This window comes from Grampus griseus, assembly GCF_964374135.1.
Source record: "Grampus griseus genome assembly, chromosome: 3".
NCBI lineage: Eukaryota > Metazoa > Chordata > Mammalia > Artiodactyla > Delphinidae > Grampus > Grampus griseus.
Genome location: NC_139019.1, coordinates 161,790,413 through 161,812,793, shown reverse-complemented (window position 1 = coordinate 161,812,793; position 22,381 = coordinate 161,790,413). Strand labels below are relative to the sequence as shown.

The following is a 22,381-nucleotide window of genomic DNA, read 5'->3' as shown; positions in this document are numbered from 1 at the left end:
TTTTTTTTTTTTTTTGCGTTACGCGGGCCTCTCATTGTTGTGGCCTCTCCCGTTGCGGAGCACAGGCTCCGGACGCGCAGGCTCAGCGGCCATGGCTCACGGGCCCAGCCGCTCCACGGCATGTGGGATCCTCCCAGACCAGGGCACGAACCCGTGTTCCCTGCATCGGCAGGCGGACTCTCAGCCACTGCGCCACCAGGGAAGCCCAACCAGCATTCTTTTGAAGTTTGGCAAAGTAGTCCCTGTTTGGATGCACCATAATCTTTGTAATCAGTCTCCTAATGGTGGACATTTACATTGTTTCCCATATTTTGCTGTTAGTAATAAGTACCATGGTCATCACATAAGTGCAAGTATAACTGGAGGATGATAGCAGGAATTGTTTGATCAAGGCGTCAAAACTTGCCGGCCGTTTTGTTAGTGATCTCCAACTCTTCTTAGAGGTGGGGCCAATTTATAGCCCATCAGTAACAGATGTACCTACCTATTTCCATATGTCCTCAGTAGCATCATGTGTTATCACTTGTTACCTTAGCCAACCTGATAGGTGAAAAATAATAACTCATTGTGGTTGTCACTTGCAATTCACCTGTTATATGAAGCTGACTATCCTCCACTTTGACTTTAGATGCAGGAAGTTGAGTAAATCATAAATTATTCTCAGTTCAGGTACATTGTCATCATTGAAATATGCAAGGCCCCTCTCTTGTGAGATTTATTCGTTTATTCCCTTTTATTTATATGTCCTTATTTGTGTATCTTGGTGATCTGAAAATTGTGTATTATTTTGTTGAGCATATGTTGTAGTTTAAGAGCCATCTGTCCTTTTCTTTGAGCTTTTTGTTCATATCCTGTGCCCATTTGGCTATTGGATTATTGGGGTTTTTCGTATTGATTTGTAGGAGCTCTTTATATATTAAGGCAAAATTCCTTTATCTCTGATTTGAAGAATTGTTTCCAAGCTTGGCATTCACCTTTTGTCCTTGTTTATGTTGCCACTATTGCTTTAGAATAAAACCCAAACTTCTCATTACAGCCCATATTGCCCTGAGTGATCCATCCTCTGCCTCTCTGACTTCATCTCCCTCCACTGTCTACCTCTGTCACTCCGCTCCAGCCGCTATGGACTCTTTGCTGTTTCTCAAATGAACCATGTTCCCTTCTGCAAGAAGATTTTCACTTTTACTCTTCCCTCTGCCTGAAACTCTCTTCCTTTCTTCCCTTCTTTGTCTAGTTAATGCTATTCATCCTTCAGATTCCATTCACCTCCTCTAAGAAGTCTCCCCTGACCACCTCCCAAGGGTCACATCTGTTCTGTCCACCACTATCTCCCCAGCACCCAGCACAGTACACGGCATATAACAGCTGCCCAGTAAGTCCTTGTTGAGTAAATGAATGAAGGAAGGTGTCAGGAGGCAGGTTGAACTGTTAAAAAATTTTATTAAAATGTCCAAGGAGTACATTAATGTCCATAGTGTCAGATACCACAGACCCACGGAACACGGCAGCTGACAGCATAACCAACAGAATCCAAAGCTGTTCACGCGCACACACACTCACACGCATGCCACACACGCGGCACACGCAAACACACACGCACATCTCAAAGGGAAAGACCAAGAGACAAACCACCCACCTTAGAAAATATCAGAGCCCCCTCCCACCATGGAGCTGGGGTGGGGGCAGGGCGAGGGGCTGAGGTGGTCAAGGGTAAGGAGCATAAACCAAGACACCCCCAAAAAAGTTGCATCCCCAGAGCCCCCCACTCCAAACAAAGGAAAATTCTTTTGTGACATGGATGACTGAAGATGTGTTATTGTTTTTATATTTCTTAAACCAAGAGGAATTATCAAACCTAGAAGGCAAACCTATATCCCTGGGTTTTCTCAACAATAACCATAACATGGGACAGTGGATAATGTCTATAGCAGGGGACACTAAAGACCATGGTCAAGGATGCAGGTCTAGTTTGCACTTCTCAATCTTTTCCTAAATCTTCCTGTGTGTTAGAGCATGATTATGTTTCAATTCCTTCCCCCCAGAATAGAGAGCAGGGTTAGGAGTCAGCCAGAGGCAGGACCGAATCCTTATTCCTGTCTTGCAAGCCAGTGCCTTTCTCTTCTCTGAGCCTCAGTTTTGTCTTGTGTAAAATGGGAAAGTAATGGTTCCTAAGTCACTGGGCTGTTGAGAAGATTCATGGAGGCAGTGTAAGTCCTTAGCATGGTACCTACTCCATAGTTGTCAATTATGATTAGTACTTCCCAGGAGGAATATAGGCTAAGCCAACACATTTCTTTCTCTACTGAACCCTTAGATGGACTGTATATTTGCTTATTTTTCTTTCCTGCAGAGGGCCATTCTCCACTGTGGTTTTTAACACTAATCCACAGATGTTACCCAGACTAGAGAGGTTGAGAGTGGACAAAGGATGTGGAGGAAAAGCTGTGGCTCTTTCCGCCAGAGATCAGGAAGCTGAATCCCGACTTCCGGCTTGGGGAAAGTTTTTACAGGTTTCAGATTCTGGGGAGGAAGGCAAGGTGAGTTCTTTACTGCTTAAAAAATTAAAAAACTAAGAGAAAAATGTGTGTGTGTGTGTGTGTGTTTCATCTCTCTACATGACCGCAGGTAGATGTCACTACTTCAAGTTTTAAGCATTTCTAGTCCACCAGGCGATGAATGGAGGAGACAGGAATAGAGTAGGGGTAGGGGTGGGACCCATGGCAGGGGCATTACCAATGTCTGCTTGAGGGATGGATATGGGCAACGAGCTAGAAAACTTGGCACCTCCTTGGCCCAGGAAGGAGGTTCTTTGTCTCCCTGAGAGATGGAGGGGGAAGAAATCTGGGTTCGTTGAGCCCTAAACATCCTCTCATCTGTCTGTGTGTGTGTGTGTGTGTGTGTGTGTGTGTGTGTGTGTATAAAATTCACCACACATGCAGAACCACCAAATCTCAGCACTGGACTAGACCTGAGAGGGCAAGCAATACAGCTTCCCCTCATTGCCCACAAATTCCTCTGACTATTCTGACCCCTAACTCTGAGGGCACGGAGGGATGCTGTTCTAAAAACATTCCTAAAATTCAATACATAGGAATTCCACACTCAGTTCATCCACCAAGACTAAGGACTGACTTAGGCTGAAGTCCAAGGTGAAGGAAGAGCTGTCATTAAGTTCAAGCCTTGTGCGTCCATGTAATTTTCTACTCCCAAAGCCAGTGACCTTCACTATAGGCTTCAGCCTGCATTTAGGACATCTGACAGTTTACTAAATCTGAACCTCTGGTGGTAAAAGCAATTCCTTAGTGCGAATCCAAACACACATTCTTGCACCCTTATCACAGCCTTATTTCCACAACTGGCAGTCAGCCTTGCCAACAAAAGACTAAACCAGTGCAAAGATTAATCTTTGCCGATTGTGCTTCCCTCCACTGAGAGATGCGCCCAGAGTTCAGCCTGACTAGAACTGACTTTTCAGACACATGGCTACACCTGCCAAGAGGACCTTGTATATGTAAGAAAAAGGAGAGAGGAGCTTTTTACAAATGGTTATGTATGGGGGTATGCGGTTTGGGACTCAGGGGCTTCCGGACCCTCTTGTTTCTCTCTGGGCTCTGCCTCCCCAGGTGAAGGCTCCAGGGCAGGTGTGGGAAGGGGATTGTGCTTTCTTTTGCCTGGTTCTTCAGCAGAAATTCCCTTCTTCCTTCTCCCAGTCCTCTGCTGGGTGTTTCTTGTGTTTTCTGCGCTCCTTGCGCGATTTGTGGTGGTGATGCTGGTGGTGGTGTTGGTGGTGGTGATGGTGTCGCCGCATCCGATGGGATCGTCTGGCTGCGGGGAAGTGAGGGACGACAGGGACGTGGCAAAAGCTGATGAGAGGTGGGTGGCCTGATGGAACAGGCTTCCTCGGGGGAGGGGGAAATGGAGGGAACACCAGGCAAGCTAGTAAGTTCTCACTTATCTGCAAGGCCATATTATCAGGCAGACATTCAACCAGATCAATGTGTGTAGTCATGAGATGCTTAATTGGAGACTACAAGTAGCTGGAAACTTTTGTTGGGGTGTCTGGCAGAAGCCACTTACGTTTGGTGCAGACAATTTGGGGCCGGTCCCATTTGCCATTGCTCCGGCATCGGATGATGGCCACATGGTGCTGGGCAAATCCTTCGTCGCACTGGTAGCGTACAGTGGCGTGGACATTATACTTGGCCTTGCGGGCACCGACGGGCAAGGCGTTCTCCACTGCTGGAGGGGGACCACACAGCACTGGGGACAGAGGAACCTCCAGTTAAAGAAGTGTATGGGACTGGGGCTGAACTGGTTTCATCTCTCGTTGAGATGAACCCTCAACAGGTCCCACCTTTTGCCCAGCTGTGACCTCAAAGGGCTAAAAGTGAATGTCTCCTCCACCCAAACCAGGAGATGCTGAGGGACACATCCTCCTGGACACATCCCACCCCCTAATTCTTGTGCATGATGGGAATGAAGGAGATGGGAGGCAAGAATAATCTGAGCAAATGAATGGAAAAAAGGATATGAAAATTGGCAAAGAAACAGAAGCAAGAATGAAGAAAAGTATAAGAAAGGTGGACTTGAGAATATACCTACCTATACATATATATGTTTCCTTAATATGTAAAGAGCTCTTACAAATCAATAAGACCAATGAACTGATAGAAAATTAGGCAAAGGAAATGAACTGGTAGGTCACAGGAAATCAAATACATATAAACAGTTTATCAACATATGAAGAGCTGGTTATTCTCATCCTCGAAGACGTGCAAACTATGATGACAATGAGATACTGTTTTTCAGGACTTAGATGAACAAAGAACAAAAAGTTTGGTAACACAGGGTTGGCAAGGGTGGGGGAAAAACGGGTACCCTCACATAGTTCTAAAGAGTGAAAACTGGGCTGGACTGACTCCTACATTTACAAACTTAAATAAAACAACGAACCAGTGACCGGCAGGAGGGAAGGTTGGGGGAGAAGGGGTGGGAGGGAGAGTAGCAGCATACCTGTGCCCTTCTTACAGACATAGGGGAGGTTGTAGTTGCAGGGGACATCATTCCAGTGCCCACTCTCATGTGACACCATCACCACACAGTCCTCCCCACCCGCGAAGAAATTGTCGGGCTGGTTCTCCCTCCAGTTCTCATATTGCTGTAAGAATGGGGAGCAGGGGGTGCTCAGGGGACATGCAGCCTGTCCCAGGCTCTGGCACTGGTACTGTGGGATTCCCCTGGCCAGACCACTCAAACTCTTAGGGACTCAGTGTTTCCATCTCTACAATGAGCACTGTTCTGCCTGCCCTGAGGGTGGCTGCCACTACAGTCCAAGTCAACCCTCCTCTAGCTGCGAGGCTGTGGTGCCCTCTTCCCTGGTCCTCCTGCCCCAGCTCACTCCCTGACAGTCTGTTTTCCATATGGGTCACTCATTGTTAGATAAATAGTTGAACAAAAAGGTGACCTCAGACTGGAAGTCCAGGAGAGCTTCCCTGAGGAGGCAACAGGAGAGCTGAAGGAAGACTCAAGGATAAGAACAACGCAGGCAGGGAACAGAGTTCTAAGCAGAGGGAATAGCTAATGCAAAGGCCCTGAGGCAGGACTGAGCTTGTCCTGTCTGAGGAACAGAACAGAGGCCAGGAGGGCGGGGCTGCTTGATCCAGTTCAAGTGTAGTCAGAGAGTGGGCCGGGGCCAGTTCTCATGGCAGAGGAGAGGAGGTGGATTTCTTTTCTAATTGTGGTGAAAAAGATCTAATATAAGATTTACTAAAGTGAAGTCAGAGGGCCGGGTCATTGCAGCTTACCCAGAACTCTCCATTCTAGGCAGGGCCCAAGTCAACAGTCTGACGGCAGGGACCCAGGCCCCCAGGCTGCCACCACTCACCAGCCCCGTGTTGTCCGTCCACTGGAAATCCCTCTCCACGATCCTGTCGTTTAGGCCGATCCACGTGTTTTCACGCCCAAAACCTGTGGGGTGTGGGGTGTCATGAGGGCTGGGTACTTGCACCTCCCCCAGCCTAGGTTGCTGGCTGGAGGCCAGGTGGGGGGTGTGGGAGGGGAGACTCAGCCCCCTCCCCAGCCTGAAGGTGGGCTGGAAGGGGAAGTGGATGAAGATGAGAATGGAGGGGGGGGTACCCAGAGCCCCTCCCCCAGTTTTGGGTTTGAGCTGGAGGGGAGGACCCCAGCCCCTCTGCCAGCCTGGGGGGCATGGGCTGGAGGCCACATCCCCCCATTTCCTAGCAGGCTGAGGCTCTGGCTGGCCTCATACTTGGGGAGTGGGGTTGGGGCATGGAAAGGGCTGGAATTAGGCTCCTGGCCTTGTCACAATTTGTGGCTTAAACAAAAGGCCAGAGAAAACGATAAAAACAAGTCAGATCTTTGCAAAAGTGAGAGAGCAGGGGCTAAGAGAGCCAGCGAGCAAGGCTGACAGGGCAGGCAGGTGAATCTAAATGAGCCAATCAGTCACTGAGGAGGAAGCAGCTGGATGCATGTGTGTTTGATTACATAGAGGAAAAAAGCCAGTGAACCAGGGAATGAACAAATTAAAGAATTAACAGGGGATGGGATGGGGAAAATGTGAATAAATAAATGGATGAAAAAGGGTAGAAGGAATAATGAGTAAATCAATAAATGCTGGATTTAATTTATGGGACACCCCTCTTTCTCTAAATCTCTGCTCCTCCCTCATTTCATCCCCCGCACCACAGATGCTTCTCCATCACCCTCTGTCCCCTGGCCCTGTTTTAACTGTCATCAGTGCCCTGAGAACCAGCTAAATTTTAGGATAGACTTATTTAATTAGATATTTACTTGTTTGACTATATCCTCTTCAAGAACGTCACTCCCTAAGGACAGGACAATGTGTGTCTCTGTGCCTGGAACAGTGCCTGGCACATAGCAGGTGCTCAGTAAGTAGTCAGAGAATGAATGAAGTGAATGAATGAACTAACAAGTGAATAAATAGACACTTGAATTAATAAGTGGTCAGGGCTTGCATTAATGAACATAGCTTCAGAAAGGTAGCGTCTTCAGGACCCGGGGGGGATCCCCTGACAAAGGGACTGTAAAGGCCACCCCTGCCCACCCCAGAGTCCCTACTGTTGATGAAGCCGTGTTCTTCGGATGAGTGGATGCTGGTCAGGTGGCCGGCTCGACGGCGGCAGTCCCTCTCGGCATCCTCCCATGCCCGCCGATGGGCGAAGTAGCGGTAGCAGTGGCCCTGAAACTTGTGCCAGCCATGGTCACAGCCCTCTGTGTCTGGGAGGTGGAAAGGGAGCATGAAGGGGGCTGGCCTCAAGCCGAGGCCTGCCTTGCCAGCCGTGAGCACAGCAGCCCACCAGAGAGAGGGCCCAATCCAAGGTCACTGTGGGGCTAAATCAACCCTCTCCCTGGGCCCATCCCCCAGCCCCCACTCTGTCCCCCCACCTTTTCACCTCCCTCCTCCCATATTCACTTCTTTTCTCTGTTGCAGGAAGAGATTCAACTGGAAGACCATTACACCCATTCCCTCTTATCCCAACTCTAATATCTCATTCTCTGATCTGGCCGCATCCTGGGACCTCAGGAAATGGTCTCAGGAAGGCCTAAAATTTCCCTCCTGGGAAAAAACTCAAATAGACATTTCTCCCAAAAAGATATACAAATGGCCTACAAGCACATGAAAAGATGCTCAACAACGTGAATCATTAGGAAAAACAAATCAGAATCACAATGGGATACCACCTCATACCCACTAGGATGGCTATAATTTTTTTTAAAAGGAAAATAATAAGCGCTGGCAAGGATATGGAGAAATTGGAACCATCTTGCGTTGCTGGGGGGAATGTAAAATGGTGTAGCCCCTGTGGAAAACAGTCTGGCAGCTTCTCAAAAAGTTAAACACAGAATTACCATATGACCCAGCCGTTCTATTCCTGGGTACACCAAAAAGAATGGGGGGAAAATCAAAAAGAATGGAAAACAGGTATTGAAACAAAAACGTGTACATGAACATTCATAGCCGCACTATTCACATTAGCCACAAGGGGGAGACAACTCAAAGGTCCATCAAGTGATGAACGGATAAACAAAATGTGGACCCTCCAATGGAATACGATTCAGCCATAAAAAGGAATGAAGCACTGACACGTCCTACAGCGTGGATGAACCCTGAAAAACATCAGGCTGAGTGAAAGAAGGCAGATACAAAAAGACACAGAGCGTATGACTACATTTATATGAAACATATAAAATAGGCAAATCCATAGAGACAGAAAGTAGATTAGTGGTTGCCAGGGGCTGGAGGGGAGGAATGGGGAGTGATGGCTAACCGGGACAGGATTTCCTTTGGGGCTGATGAAAATGTCTTGGAACTAGCTAGAGGTGGTGGTTGTACAACACTGTGAATGTACTGAATGCCACTGAATTGTACACTCTAAAAAGGTTAATTCTATGTTATGTGAATTTTATCTCAAGAAAATTATTCGCCTCCTGCCTGTCTGACTCACGGCCATGGAAGCAGAGGCAGAGACCTGGAGCTCCATGTGTGGGAAGCCTGTGGTCCAGCACCCAACCCTGCTCCTGGAACTGTTTCTGGGGTCTCGGCAGAGACTCACCTTTCTCACAGAGGCTGCCCCCATAGCTGGGGAGGCAAAGGCAGACGAAGGCGTTGACCTCGTCGATGCAGGTGCCTCCATTCTCACAGGGGCTGGAGAGGCAGTCATCTATATCTGGAGGGGAAGGTGGGGCTGAGTCAGAGGTCAGCCTCCCTGTGGCTCCCAGTCCCCATGAAGAACCAGGCAGAAGATGCGTTCATGACCCTACCATCTATCCCAGACCAGAGTACAACAGCGGTGGTCTGCACTGATGGCCCAATGACTCTGGAGGTCAAGGGGGTGGAACCTCACACAACTGATGTGAATTAGCATCAATGAGAGGAGATGCCACTGGGCTGGCTGAAAGCCAGAGTGTGCAGGACGTTCCCCCTGACTCCAGAACAGTGGGTGGGTCTGGCAAACAGAAGGTGGGTCTGGCAAACAGACACATAGAATGTCGAAGCTGAAGGGTCTTCAGAATGTGGAGCACTTATAAGGATTTGCACAGAATCACGAAGTTGTTTGTAGGTACAGGGAGCAATCAGTTGAGCACCTCTTCTCCCAATCCCTGTGTAGATAGTGCCTGAAGCATGTACGATGCCAGGCAAGTCACTTGCCCTCTCTGAGACTCAGTTTCTTTTTTTTTGCAAAGTGGTGATAACAATAGCACCTCCACAGCAGTGGTTGTGAGTAGAGTCAATGGAAGAGCTCAATAAATTATATCATTTATAATTATTGTTATAATTTCATAATTTTTCATATGTCTTGTGTTGGGCTTTGGAGCTAGCTTCCAACAGTTCTGGTGGTGGTGCCTATACCCCTGCCTACCCAGGAGAGGGTAGGCGATCCCCTGGGGCCCTTTGCCGGTGGGAGTATGAGCCTTACCATCCTTTTGTCTTCCCCTTCCCCACCCCTGCCTGGTAGTAATGGGAGGCAGCACACCAGAGCCTCAGCCCTGAGGATAAAACCTCAGATGGTTGTTGCTGAGGCTGATTTACTGGAACCAAGGAGTGAGGGAGGGGAAGGGAGCATCTGAAGCCAGCATTTTGTGATCCCTGATCCTCATGGGGATGGCTGCTGGGATAGACCCCAGGGCTCTGAGTCAGACAAGTCTGTGTTCAGATCCTGAGTCTGGCGTACTCACCGATCTCACAGTTCTCTCCAGCAAAGCCCTGGTCACAGCTACAGCCATACATGGTGCCATTGGCTTTACACGTGCCCCCATGCAGGCAAGGGTTGTTCTCACAGGGATCCGAGGGAACTGCAGGATGGACAGGAGTACGGAAAGGAGTCAGACCACCAAGTCTGCCTCCCAGGGAATCCAGACCTCAGACCCCTAAAGGCCCTCTCGTTCCACCCCTCTCTGTGGAGTCCCCTCTATAACTTCCCAATAATTGATTGCCAACTTCCTCTCACATGTCCCTGTGATGAGCTTACTCTTTCCAGGAACTGGCCAAAGCACCTGTGGGATGCCCTGGCTATGGCAAAGTCCTTCCTTGGACTGAACTAGAATGGGATTCCTGCAGCTTCTCTTAGGAAGTCTTCTCATAGAACACGGTTTAAGTGCCCTCCTTGACTTATCCCCATTTTTCTAGAAATACCCAACTGGTCATTGTGCTTCTCATACTTTGGAGCAAAGAAGTGGACATAGGTTCTAGATGGGGTATGAACGGCACTGGGACCAGTGGGAACCATCACTTCCTTCGTCCTTGTGGCTCAGCCTCTTCTGATGCAACCTCAGTGGTTACAGTGTGGAGAAGTGGTGGATTATAGCAGTAATAACCATAGGCTGTGCAGTCAGAGAGGCTGGTTCAATTCCTGCCTCTGCCACTCACTAGGGAACCCTGGGCAAATTACTTCTGTGAATCTCAGTTGCCTCATTTACAAAATGAAAATAAAAATAGCTCATCCTGGGCTTCCGTGGTGGTGCAGTGGTTGAGAGTCCACCTGCCGATGCAGGGGACACGGGTTCGTGCCCCAGACCGGGAAGATCCCACATGCTGTGGAGCAACTGGGCCCATGAGCCATGGCCGCTGAGCCTGCGTGTCCGGAGCCTGTGCTCCGCAACGGGAGAGGCCACAACAGTGAGAGGCCCGCGTACCGCAAAAAAAAAAAAAAAAAAAAGTAGCTCATCCTGCTCTCCCAGTCCTGACCGTAATGCCATGACTGGCTCTCTGTATATCAGCCTGGGGCCTCTTGAGGGGTCTCAACATTGCTTAACACGGATAGGGTTCTCTGGAGGCAGGAGGGTCACCCCTCCCCATCTCAGGGCCTCAGAGGCCTTGGTGAGTGGTCTCTGGACCACCCTGGAGTCTTGGAGGGGCAGAGCAAGAACCCCCATGTACCCCAGATGACCCCTATCCCTTGTCAGGACAGTGTCAAGTCTTCCACTGCAAGATACCAGAAATGAGACCCAGAGGAGGGCAGGGTCTAGCTCAAAGCCACTCAGCAGGACAGTACAAGAGCCAAGACTGGCCTACGGGGATCTGGAAGCCATTTAAGGCCCTCTCTCCAGGCCCTATAACGTAGAATTTGTTTCTGTTTTGTCCTGGTCTGGAGGCCCACAAGAAACTGAGACGATGACAAGCAGTCACCTCCTCCCTGATCTTCTGGACTCCGCCCTCACCCTTAACAGGTTGTTCTCCCCACAGCTGCCAGAGGGAGGCCATGTAAACCTGAGTCAGGTCATGTCCCTCCTCTGCCTAGACTCCTCCATGGCTCCCCATTGCCCTCATAGGAAAAGCCAAAATCCTTACCTCAGCCCACAGGGCCCGGTGCAATCTTCCCCAATATCTCCCTGCCTGATCCTCCTCTCCCTCCTTCACTTACTCCGCTCCAGCCACACTGACCCTGCTGTTCCTCCTACACACCAAACACGGTCCTGCCTCAGGGCCTTTGCACAAGCTATTCCGTCTGCCTGAACTGCTTTTCCCCTAGATCTCTGCATGGCTCCTCTCTCACCTCCTTCAGGCTTGCTAAAATTCATCCTAACCCCCCTTCCAAAACCAAAACCCACCCACTGGCATCCCTCATCCCTTGCTTTACTTTTCTCTTTTGTCTTTATTACTTTCTAACCTCCAATATAATTTATTAGGACCATCATTTCTTATCCATGCCTCCCCCCAGAGCAGTGATGTTCCACATGGCAGCCACGCACAGCTATTTAAGTTTAAATTAATTAAAATGGAATAAAAGTTAAAACGCAGTTCCTCAGTCACACTAGCCACATTTCAAGGGCTCAGTAGCCACCAATGGCTTGTTGCTATTGTATTAGACTGCGTAGCTCGAGAACATTTCCATCACTGGGAAAGTTCTAGAGCATTGTTCTAGAATGTCAGCTGCCAGAGGACAAGGGACTCGGTCTCAACATGGTGCCTGGAATACAGCAAGCACTCAACAGTTGCTTGCTAACTGCATAAAGGTAGCTGCTGGCCTGCCCGCAGTGACTGAAGCCGGTCCCTGGGGCAGTGGCGTGTACCACCACGGATGGCCAGAGAGGCCTGTGGCTATTTCTGTGCCTGGTGCCACCCTGGCACGTGCGGGCACATGCGTGGGGCTGCCAGGCGCCAGGACGTGTAAGCCCCACCAGGTGCCCCAAGCTGCTGACACCTGCCCACGGACTGGCGGTGACTCAGTCGCTTGCTGGTGCTGCATTTATTTTTGGCTTCATTAGCATTTCTGCTGCAAGCAGTAGGTGAGTAGGCGCCCAGGTCTCCCCCAGCACTGGCTGCCTCCCTCCACCCCGGCTGCCCATGGCTTGAGTCTGGAGCTGAAAAACCAACAAAGTCCAAGACAGATCCAGCCGTGGCCCTGGGGGCTCCTCTCAACACACTTTCCTTAGCACACTTCTTCGTGGTTTCCCTCCCACCTGACCATTCCTTCTTTAGTTCCTTTGGCCTTGGGCAAGCTTACCCCCTCCCCAAGACCTCAGGGCGTTTTATTTTGTTTTATGTCAATGAAATAAACATCTTAGAGCCCAGTGATTGAGACAGAGACTGTTGTCAGACAGCCTGGATTCAAACGTTATCCTTGACACTCCCCAGCTGCATGACTCTGCACAAGTCACTTGACTTCCCTGTGCCTCAGTATCCCCATCTGTAAAGTTAGGATCGTACTAGAACTTGTTCCTCAAGGACATTAAAAAGATTAACCAAGGTGATTCCAGTAAAGTGCTCAGACCAACCCAAGCACAAAGGCAGTCACCAATAAACATAAGCCTTTATTGATGCAAGTGCCCCTGCCCAGGGTCCACCTGCCTCCTGGGCATCTAAGAAAAGAAGATGCAGCCCCAGACACAACCCAGAGATGACAGGGTGGGTGATAAAACCCTGCATCCGCTGTTTCCATCACCACGACACTCTGCCTTCAAAAAAAGGAGCAAGTGTTATTGATTGATTGTAAAACCAATCCTGTTAATAAGAGTGTTTTGCAACTCGGAAAAAGTGTGCCTCTTAATTAGTTTCTTCTTCTTCTTTGTTTTTTTTTTTTTTTTTTAACGCTCACTTGACCGAAAGAATAGCTCAATATGGCAGGACCTAAAAACTAAAGGGCTGGAATTTGCAGGCTGCCCATAACGGGCAGACCTGGCCCCAGGAGAACAGGGTGATGGCTTTCTCTGGACTCCGCTGGGCATAGAGCAACCAAGGCACATGTGGATTTGGGTGCCAGTTGAGGTTTGACCACTGACTAGCTGGTAGTGACATACCTCCCTGAGCCTCAGTTTGCTGTCTACTAAATGGGGGTGATGCCCACCACTCCCACCCCTTCCCAGCACCCACTTTATCTGTGGCTTGAGGCCCCCCACGTTTTGCACCACTGAATTCCAGCTACGATTCAACACTTGTCCAGGAAGGCCTCCCTGCCACGCCTCCTCCCTCCGGCCCCACCCCAGGGGGGTTGCCTGTAACCAGCTCTGTCTTCCTCAGACTGAGGCATCGCTGAAAGCAGGACCCCAGCGTCACACAACACTGTCAGCTGAGAGTGGTCATGAACATGATTTGCTGACTGTACTCGTCCCCAAAACCAAACTCTGCCCAACACCTCGTCATTGCCTCATTGCTCGCTGTGCCTAAAACACATCAAACGCAGCTTCACCTCCTGGCCTTTGCCCAGGCTAGTGCCTCTGCCAGGAATACGCTTTCTGTAATTCAACTCTGCCTAATGACCTCCCGCCTTCAACATCATCCCCTGCTAGAAACCTTCCCAGGCACCCAAGAACAATCCTTCCTCCCAGCTCTGGCCTACCCCAGCCCCTGGTTCCTGAGCACAAACACAGTGACCTGGATGAGACCACGAGCTTCCAACTCACCCTCCTCTGCACTCCCATTTGCAGGGGTTCCTGGCAGGGCTGGCTCCTCTCCACTTGCTGCCTCCGCCCAGAAGCTCTCCACACCCGGGCTCCCCGCCAGGACCTCCAGCTCAAACTCCTCTGGGCCCAGGGAGGCAGGCAGCAGGGTGCTGGGGGAGTCCCACGGCACTATAGGCTCCCCCGAGGAAACTGAAATGGGCTTGTCCTTGCTGGCTGCCGTCGGTGTCCAAGGAGGAAGAGTGGGCTCCCCTGAGGGGCTGCCCTCACGTGGAGGCTCCAAGCCTCTCAGGGTGCCCTGGGTCACCATCTGGCCCTCCGGCTCTGGATGGGGTTGGGAGTTTGAGGAGGCCATTGTGGACATGGCCAGGACCCCAACCTTGTCCCCCAGGTCCAGGGACATGAGGGACATCACCACACTTGTATCCACAGCCATTTGAGGGTTCAAGGTGGGGCTTTCAGCTCCCTCAACCACGTGGGATCCAGGTTCCCAATTCCCACCGGCACCACGGGTGTCTAGTGTGGCCATGGAATTCATGGGAGCCACTGTGGCTCCTCCATCTGTAGCAGCCGAAGGCTCCGAACGCGGGGTGACCTTGAGCATCAAGGAGACCCTAGGGACCCCCAAGGGCGCAGATGGGGAATGGGGGTCTAGCCCTTCACTGTGCAGTGACCGCCACATGCCCTGTGCCTCATCCATGTTGGCCTGCAAGCTGGAAGTGGGGGTCTCTGCTGTGTTGAAGACCGCAGACTCAGACCCCAAGACGCCTCTGGCTCCCATGGGCTCAGTGGCCGTCTCAGTGGGAGTGACGGCTGCCACCACATTCCCATCCACAGAAGCCTGTGGGTTGGATCTGGGGGGCTCAGCTTTGCTGAGCCCAGTAGGGCTGGTCCCCCCAGTTTTTCCGAAGTCTGCTCTGAAGGAGTTAGGACCAGCTCCAGCTCGTGTGTCTGTAGCTGCCTGCAAAGGAGCCGTAGGACTTCCTTCTCCAGGGCTGCTGAGTGTCAGGGATGTGGCCTCTCCACCTTGTCCCATCAGGCCCGAGGAGGAGGGCAGGGAATACACTTCTGGATGGATGGGATCCTGGGGGCTGGCCTCGATCTCTGAGGCAGGGGAGGGTGGGGCAGCGGCCATGGCTTCATTATACCCCTTTACCTCACTGGCATCGGTGGGGAGGGGCGTAGGGTGTGACAGGAGCCACAGTTTGTGGCCACGAAGCATGGCCATGACAGGGAGGTCTGGAGAAATGACTGTGGGAGAAGCCTCCCAGCGGGCAGTGCTGGGGCCCTTCAAGGGGTTGGGAGCCAAGGCAGTGGCCTCCGAGGAGGACCAGGGCAGGTCGGGGGTGGCTGGCCTCACACTGGGGCCCTTGGCTTCCTCTAGTTCCAGGCCAAGGGTGATAGGTGGGACCATGGTTGGGGGCCACAGCCAGGGCTCTGGGGGGCTCCTGCCACCAGGGGAACCTGAAACAATACCAACAGTAATTATAATTATCTCTCAGCAGCTTCTTCTGCTGATCGTCTCCTTGGCTCCAGGCCTGAGGAAGAGGGGTCTTCTGAGGCTTGGTGAGGCCAGGGGACCCAACTGTGATTCGGAGCCTCCTCCCCTGTCCCCCTTGCATCCCCAGGCAGGTCCCATCTCCCCCTTGGACCCCACTCACCAGCTCCAGGCACATCCACCTCATTGGTCAGCACAGCCCAGGGGCTTTGGCTCCGGCCACTCCCCAAGGCGTCAGTGGCTCCTGTGGCCAGGGGAGGCTCCACGTAATTCCCAGCAACCTCTGGGGTGGGGGGCTGGACGCTGGCCTGGAGCGCGCCCTTCAGCCCTCGCTGGGGTTCCTGTTGCTGGAAGTGGCGCCCGTTCAACCCTTTAAAGCGCCCCCTCCTCCTGGGCATGGGGCTGGCTGGGGTTGCCTCTGTGTGCCTGCCCACCGCAGTGCCTGCCTCCACGTTGCCGGGGGCGGGGGACACCGTGCTCAGCCACACCTCCTCAGCCTCCAGAGCAGGCCTTGAGGCTAGTGTGAGGCCCCCAGTGGCAGGACTGGGGGTCTCTCGAGACTCCTGCTTCTCTGCCAAGATCAGAGGCTCTTCTTCCCCACTGGACACCAGAGGCTCCTGTAAGTCTGGGGTGACCACCTCCTCCTCCTCCAGGCTGGGCTCCAGTTCTTGGGCAGGGGGCCCTTCTGCTGACAGAATCTCCCCCTCATCCCCAGACGATGGGGTCTCTGGGTTTCCATGTTGTGATGTAGGGTGATGAGCTGTGGGAGAAAGCAGAAGAGGCTGTGTTAGGCCCAGGGGCTGGCTGGGAAGTTCTGCCTGAAGTCTACCCACATTCCAGCATGCTACAGCAGAGATCTTCTATGTACCTCTGTCTCTCTGAGCCCCTCTGTCTCTCTGGGTTGTTTCTGGGATCCCCCCTGACTGAGAGACAGAGGCGCAAAGTTATCATCCTCACTGTTCAGGCTGGGGTCCACTGTCAAGGTCAGAATCAACTGGTCGCAGTAAAGGGTCAAGAGACAGCTTGGCTGGTGGGTGAAGCTGAGCAGTGGCCAGCTCTCAGGGGGCAGGTCAGACCTGGGCCGTGGCTCCTCCCATGGAAGAGAAAGCGCCTAATGGGCATGGCCTTCCTACGAAGAGATTCTCCCCCCCCCCCCCCCCCAGCTTACACATAAGACTCAGCTCCTTGGACTTGAGGTTTGCAGCTTCTGAGGGTGTGGCCCCACCCCAAGGGTGAAGGCCATCCCTGGTCCCATCCCTGGGGGTGTGGCCTTGCTCAGGGGTCATGGCTAGTTGAGGCATCACTTCCTCCCCAGTGGGTGCTCATGGGCAAGGCTCCAGGTGAGAACTGCTCCATCCAGCGGCGTGTCTCTCAGAGATCTCAGGAGACATAGCCCACCCACTAAACAGGACTTCCCCCCAGAGCTTGGTCTTCTCTGGGGTTCGTCCTCCTCTAAGGCGGGGCTCCTACGGAAAGCTTGTCTCAGGGGTACGACCTTTCCCTGGGGGCGCGGCTCACCGCGCAGCAAGTTTTCTTGTGTCTCTCCCCTGCCTGGCCTCCACCTCTACTAGAAAGCCAAGCTCCCGGGGGCGCGGCCTGTATCAAGGTGCATGCCCTTGGGGCGTGGCCACCCGGGGACGCACACTCAAAGGGCGTGGCCTCACGCGCACCTCGGAAGCAGTAGGCGTCGTAGCGCTCTCTCGGCGCCGGGAAGCGGGTGCGGTTGGCGAAGCTATAGACGGTGCGCACGCCCGGGACTGGGCCCCCGCAGCGCCGGCGCGGCGTCTGGATCGGATAGCGCACGCTGCCGTCGGCCAGCCAGCCCGGGTCGCACTGGTCCAGGCCCTCATGCCAAGCCAGGTGCAGCTGTCCTACCGAGGCCAGCACAGCGCCCTGGCGGCGGCACTGGGCACGCGCGCCGGCCAGTGTCAGGCGGCGGGCCAGACCTACGTAGAAGACCTCGCCTGCGGGAAGGCGCGGGAGAAGGTCAGAGGGGCCCCAAGAACCCTCCCACGGAGCCCGGGAAGGGGGTCCCACCCCAAATAGCCCTGATCTGGCTAGATCTGGGTTGCAGCAGCCGCAGCTGCGTGCCCCCATCGCCAGAACATCACTGTCGTTACCTCTCATGCAGTGCTAAGAGGGGGCTTCACTTTCCTTTTCAAGTGAGGTAACTCAGGCCCCTTAACGAGTTGAGCTTCAGAGAGAGGGAGGGCCTTGATGAGGGGGGATCAGTGAGGAGGGAAGTAGGAAGAGGGAGGGGGGGCAGGAAGGGGGAGAGACTCAGAGAAGGGGACAAGGCTTCAGAGAGGGAAGAGGCTCAGAGAGAGGGAAGGGGCACAGAGGAGAGGGGCTCAAGGAGTGGAGGAAGGCTCAGGGAACCGGTGGGCTCAGATCATGGCTGAAGGTTTAGAGAGGGATGAAACTTAGGAGAGCTAGGAAGGACTTAGGGAAGGATGGGGGTTAGGGAGGGTAATGGGGCTCAGGGAAGGGGGTGTTCTGCCAGCCCCAGACTTACCCCCCAGCTCACGGGCAAAGCAATACACATCGTAGAGTTCCCGTGGGTCTCGCCTCCCATAGTTCCTCACCCCTGGAAGGCTGCTACGGTCACCATAGCAACCAGGACGGGACTGGGTGATAGGATACCTGACAAGACAAGGTGGGGGTCCCTCTCAGATGTGTGCTCCTGGGGCCCCCAAGGACCATCTTTCTCCAGGGGCTAGCTCTCCATCTCCCTACCCTGTGTACCCCCTCACCGAACAGTGCGGTCAGAGAGCCACCCGGCATCACAGTTGTCAAAGCCATCCTCGAAGGCGGCCTGCAGGTGCCGCGGGGCTGCAATGGTGGCTGAGTTGAGACGGCAGGCGTCCTGGGCCTCAGCGAAGGTCAGCGAGTAGCGATCCTGGGCTGCTCGGTAGTGGAACACAACACCTATGGGGAAATATCCAGGATGATTTATGCTGTAATCTTCAAGAACAGACCTCGCTCTTGCAGAATGCCCCCCCCCCCCGAGTCTGATAATAACAGACCTGCTGCCCTACACTGCCCTGTACCATGTCTGTTCACTCAGCAACAGGCATAGTGCTAGGGTGATGATGACGGGGGGTGAGACAGATATGCCCCCATTTTACAGATGAAGAAATGATAGCAATGGCCATAAAGGGCTAGAATTTGTTAAATATTTGCTATGTAAAAAGCATTTATAAGCATTATCTCATTGAAATCTTACAACAACCCTATGATTATCCCCATTTCCAGAGGAGCAAACTAAGGCTCAGAAAGGTTGAGGGACAGGTCTAAGGCCAATTAACCTGTATAAGGGAGAGCCAGAAGTTATATCCAGAAAGATCTGACTCCAAAGATAGCACTCTTCATGCCTAGGGTTAGGCTCTGGAGGTGACAGGAGGCATGGAGAAGAGTGAGAGAGAGATTCTGCCTTTTAGGAATTAAGTACATGCATACAGAGGGGAAGCAAAGGCAGCAATGGGTGATCAAATGTGGTGGGTTTTTAAAAAAATTGTATTTATTTATTTATGGCTGCATTGGGTCTTCGTTGCTGTACGCGGGCTTTCTCTAGCCGTGGCGAGCAGGGGCTACTCTTCGTTGCGGTGCACGGGCTTCTCATTGCAGTGGCTTCTGTTGTTGTGGAGCGTGGGCTCTAGGTGCGCAGGCTTCAGTAGTTGTGGCACGTGGGGTCTAGATCACAGGCTCAGTAGTTGTAGCACACAGGCTTAGTTGCTCCGTGGCATGTGGGATCTTCCCAGACCAGGGCTCAAACCCGTGTCCCCTGCATTGGCAGGCAGATTCTTAACCACTGCGCCACCAGGGAAGCCCCCAAATGTGGTTCTTGCTCAGCTTAGAAATGGAGTCACCGAAGGCTTCCTGGAGGAGGTGACATGTAAGCCAGGACATGAAGCATCAATAAGCTCACTGTGACTCAAATTCTGATTCAGGGATGAGAGAAATGGCTGAGCAAAACAAAGGTGTTAAACATTTTGCTCCATTTTATCAAACTGAGAGCTCCCAGAAGGCAGCAGCTGTGTCTCACTCATGGCTGTGTCTCCAGCACCAGGCTGGCATGTGGTAGCTACTCAATAAATGTTTGGCTGAATGAACGAACTAACCAAACCCAGAGGTGGAATTCTCTTCTTTCACGACTTATCAGTTTTCTTTGAGGTTTATCAGTTTTGAGAACAATGCCTTGGAAAGGGGATGATTGGTTGACTCCATAAAATATGCAGTGAGACACTGTTGGCTGGGCAAAGACTGTGCCCCAGAACAGAGGGTGCAGGGACTTTGCTCGTGGCCAACATAGGTTAAGGGAAATTGACTTCCCAGTAGGAGTCCACAGGATATTCTCCACACAACAATCCATTCATTGGGCTTCCCTGGCGGTGCAGTGGTTAAGAATACGCCTGCCAATGCAGGGGACACGGGTTCAAGCCCTGGTGCAGGAAGATCCCACATGCCTTGGAGCAACTAAGCCCGTGCGCCACAACTACTGAGCCTGTGCTCTGGAGCCTGCGAGCCACAACTACTGAGCCCATGGCCACAACTACTGGAGCCCATGCTCTGCAACAAGAGAGGCCACTGCAATGAGAAGCCTGCACACCGCAACTAAGAGTAACCCCCGCTCGCTGCAACTAGAGAGAGCCCACGCGCAGCAATGAAGACCCAAAACGCAGCCAAAAAACCCCACAAATCCTTTCATTGATTCATTTGTCAAATATCAATTGATCGTCTTCTGTGTGCCATGCCCTGTCCTAGGACTTTGTTTAATAATTTTTAAAAAATTGTTTTTTGGCCTTGTTCATCTTGATTGGTTAGGAAAACAGAAACTACACTGACTATTTCAACAGAAACAATTTAATATAGGAATTGGTTACATTGATGACTTATTTACTTAATCTATATTTTCAATCCACTTTTTAAAAAGAACTTTACTTTTTAAAAACATATATTTATTTTAAAAGGAAATTTGTATTCCTATATTAAATAGAAAGCCAATATCCTTTGCCTTATGTGAAAGTAGGTAACCATGAAATGGACTTAAAACAAGGTTATGAAATCCTATGAAATGCTGTGGTCCATAAGAGACTGAGCCAGAGGCTGCTCTCTCTTAGCTAAAAGAGAAAGAGAGAGATGTTAAAGAGAGAGGCGTACCCATGGAGACTTTGTTCCTGACTTCATCAGAAGAACTGAAAGCAAATCGCTGTTCAGGGAGTGATTTCTTTTTTTTTCTTTTCTTTTCTTTCTTTTTTTTTTTGCTTGTGGGATCTTAGCTCCTTGACCAGGGATCCAACCTGGGCCCTCGGCAGTAAAACTGCAGAGTCCTAACCAGTGGACCACCAGGGAATTCCCCAGGGAGTAATTTCTAAGGTGACATTCAGTGGATGGGCTTCCCCATCCCAGCCTTGGCCCCTCCCCTTCCCCCAACTGACCCGTCACTTCCAGGGGCACCAGGTCCTGCTCATCCTCGATGCCCCTCACCACCTGGCAGCGGTAGAGCCCGGAGTCGCTGGCCCTCAGTGGCCCCAGTAGCAACGTGGCGTTGACCCGGTGCCGGGGGTAGGCAGGTAGTGACACGCGTCCCTGCCAGCCCTTGGCCACTCGAACCACGTTGTCCTTGGCCACTAGGATGGGCAAGTCCTGCCGTTGGCCTGATGCAGTCCGCACCTTGGTCCACTTGATCCGAGGAGCTTCTCGGGCTGCACCTGGCCGTGGCCACAGGGTGAAGAGACAGGGCAGGGCCACCAGCTCTGCCAGCGCAGCCCGCACCGACCCAGACCCCACCTTCTGCATGTGGAGCCCCTTCTCGGCAGTGGCAGCAGCAGTGGCGTCCTGTGTGCCTGTGGTGGAGAAGGTGGAGAGAGGGCCTGACTGAGAAGCAAGGACCCTCTGACTGAGGCCAGAGAGGTTAAGTTGCCTACACAACATCACAGTGTCGTACACAGATCTGTGACCTGCAACCCAATCTGTGAGCAGAAGAGGGGTAATGGGGTCGAATCCCTTCATAGTTCTGCCTCCTCTCAAAGTCCAGACCCTGGAGGCCAGGGATTTAACTCTCAGTGTCACTGACTCACTACGTGTCCATGGGAAAGTCACTATTCTGCTCTGAGCCATGGTTTCCCCAAAAGTTAAGTGATAGGCAGCCATTGGAAGAGAAACAGTGTTTGTGGAGTACCTTCTATATAACAGGCACTTTATAAATAGCAATCAGCTCATTTGATTTTCATAACCATCTGCAGAGGTAGCCATGTCTCATCCTCTTTTGGGGGAGTTGAGGAAATTGAGGCTCAGAGACATCATTATAATTGCGTAAGGCCACAGAGCAAATCAGGAGGCATTGCTAAAGTCTGGGCTTTTGACCGCTACTGGGGAGATGCCAGGGAGAGGCACACAGACCTTTATTTCTATTGTCCTACCCATGGCAGGCATCACTAATCAATCTTCATACTATTCTCTCTCCCTCTTTTTTTTCTCTCTCTCTTCAGCTCATCTCAGCAAAAAGTGAGAGGCGGGAAACTCTAGCCTCCGCTGGCAATGACTAAAAATAACCTCTCAGGTGTCTTGTTCGCTTTTGACTGTTCAAAGACTTTTTTCATCTATTCTCATTTTATTCTCCAGACCAAGCCAGAGAACCAGCAGGAGAAGGCTCTCAAGTTAAAAAGCTGCCCCATCTTGTCAATTCTCCAGACCCCAACCTCTCCCAACCCACAAGCCAACTCACCCTGTTCCCCAGCCACAAAGAGCAGCATCTGGAGAATCAGGAGGCCTGAGACCCAGACAGACATGGCCCCCATCCTGGACCTGAAACAAGATGGAGAGGAAGGAAGGGGTGAGTACAACCCTCCTAGACATTTGGCATGAAAGGACCAATTCCTCCCACTCTACGGATCTGGAAACTGGGGCTCAGAGAGGCCAGTGTGTCACTCAAGGTCACACAGTCAGCAAGCCAGAGCTGAGCCAGAATCCGAACCCAGGACCAACTGACTTCAGAATCCGAGC

At 51.9% G+C, this 22,381-nt stretch overlaps 1 protein-coding gene across 1 annotated transcript; it reads right to left on the bottom strand.

Moving 5' to 3' along the window:
• Positions 1–3,679: 3,679 nt before the first annotated feature.
• On the bottom strand, positions 3,680–22,176 carry NCAN (neurocan; the record flags this gene model as incomplete). Its single annotated transcript, XM_082650682.1, has 14 exons — positions 3,680–3,825; positions 4,078–4,260; positions 5,014–5,158; positions 5,885–5,967; positions 7,099–7,257; positions 8,595–8,708; positions 9,718–9,834; positions 13,882–15,342; positions 15,540–16,136; positions 17,047–17,340; positions 17,892–18,019; positions 18,130–18,304; positions 20,815–21,222; positions 22,104–22,176. 14 exons carry the CDS (start codon positions 22,174–22,176, stop codon positions 3,680–3,682), a joined length of 4,083 nt encoding a protein of 1,360 aa, XP_082506808.1.
• Positions 22,177–22,381: the final 205 nt, after the last annotated feature.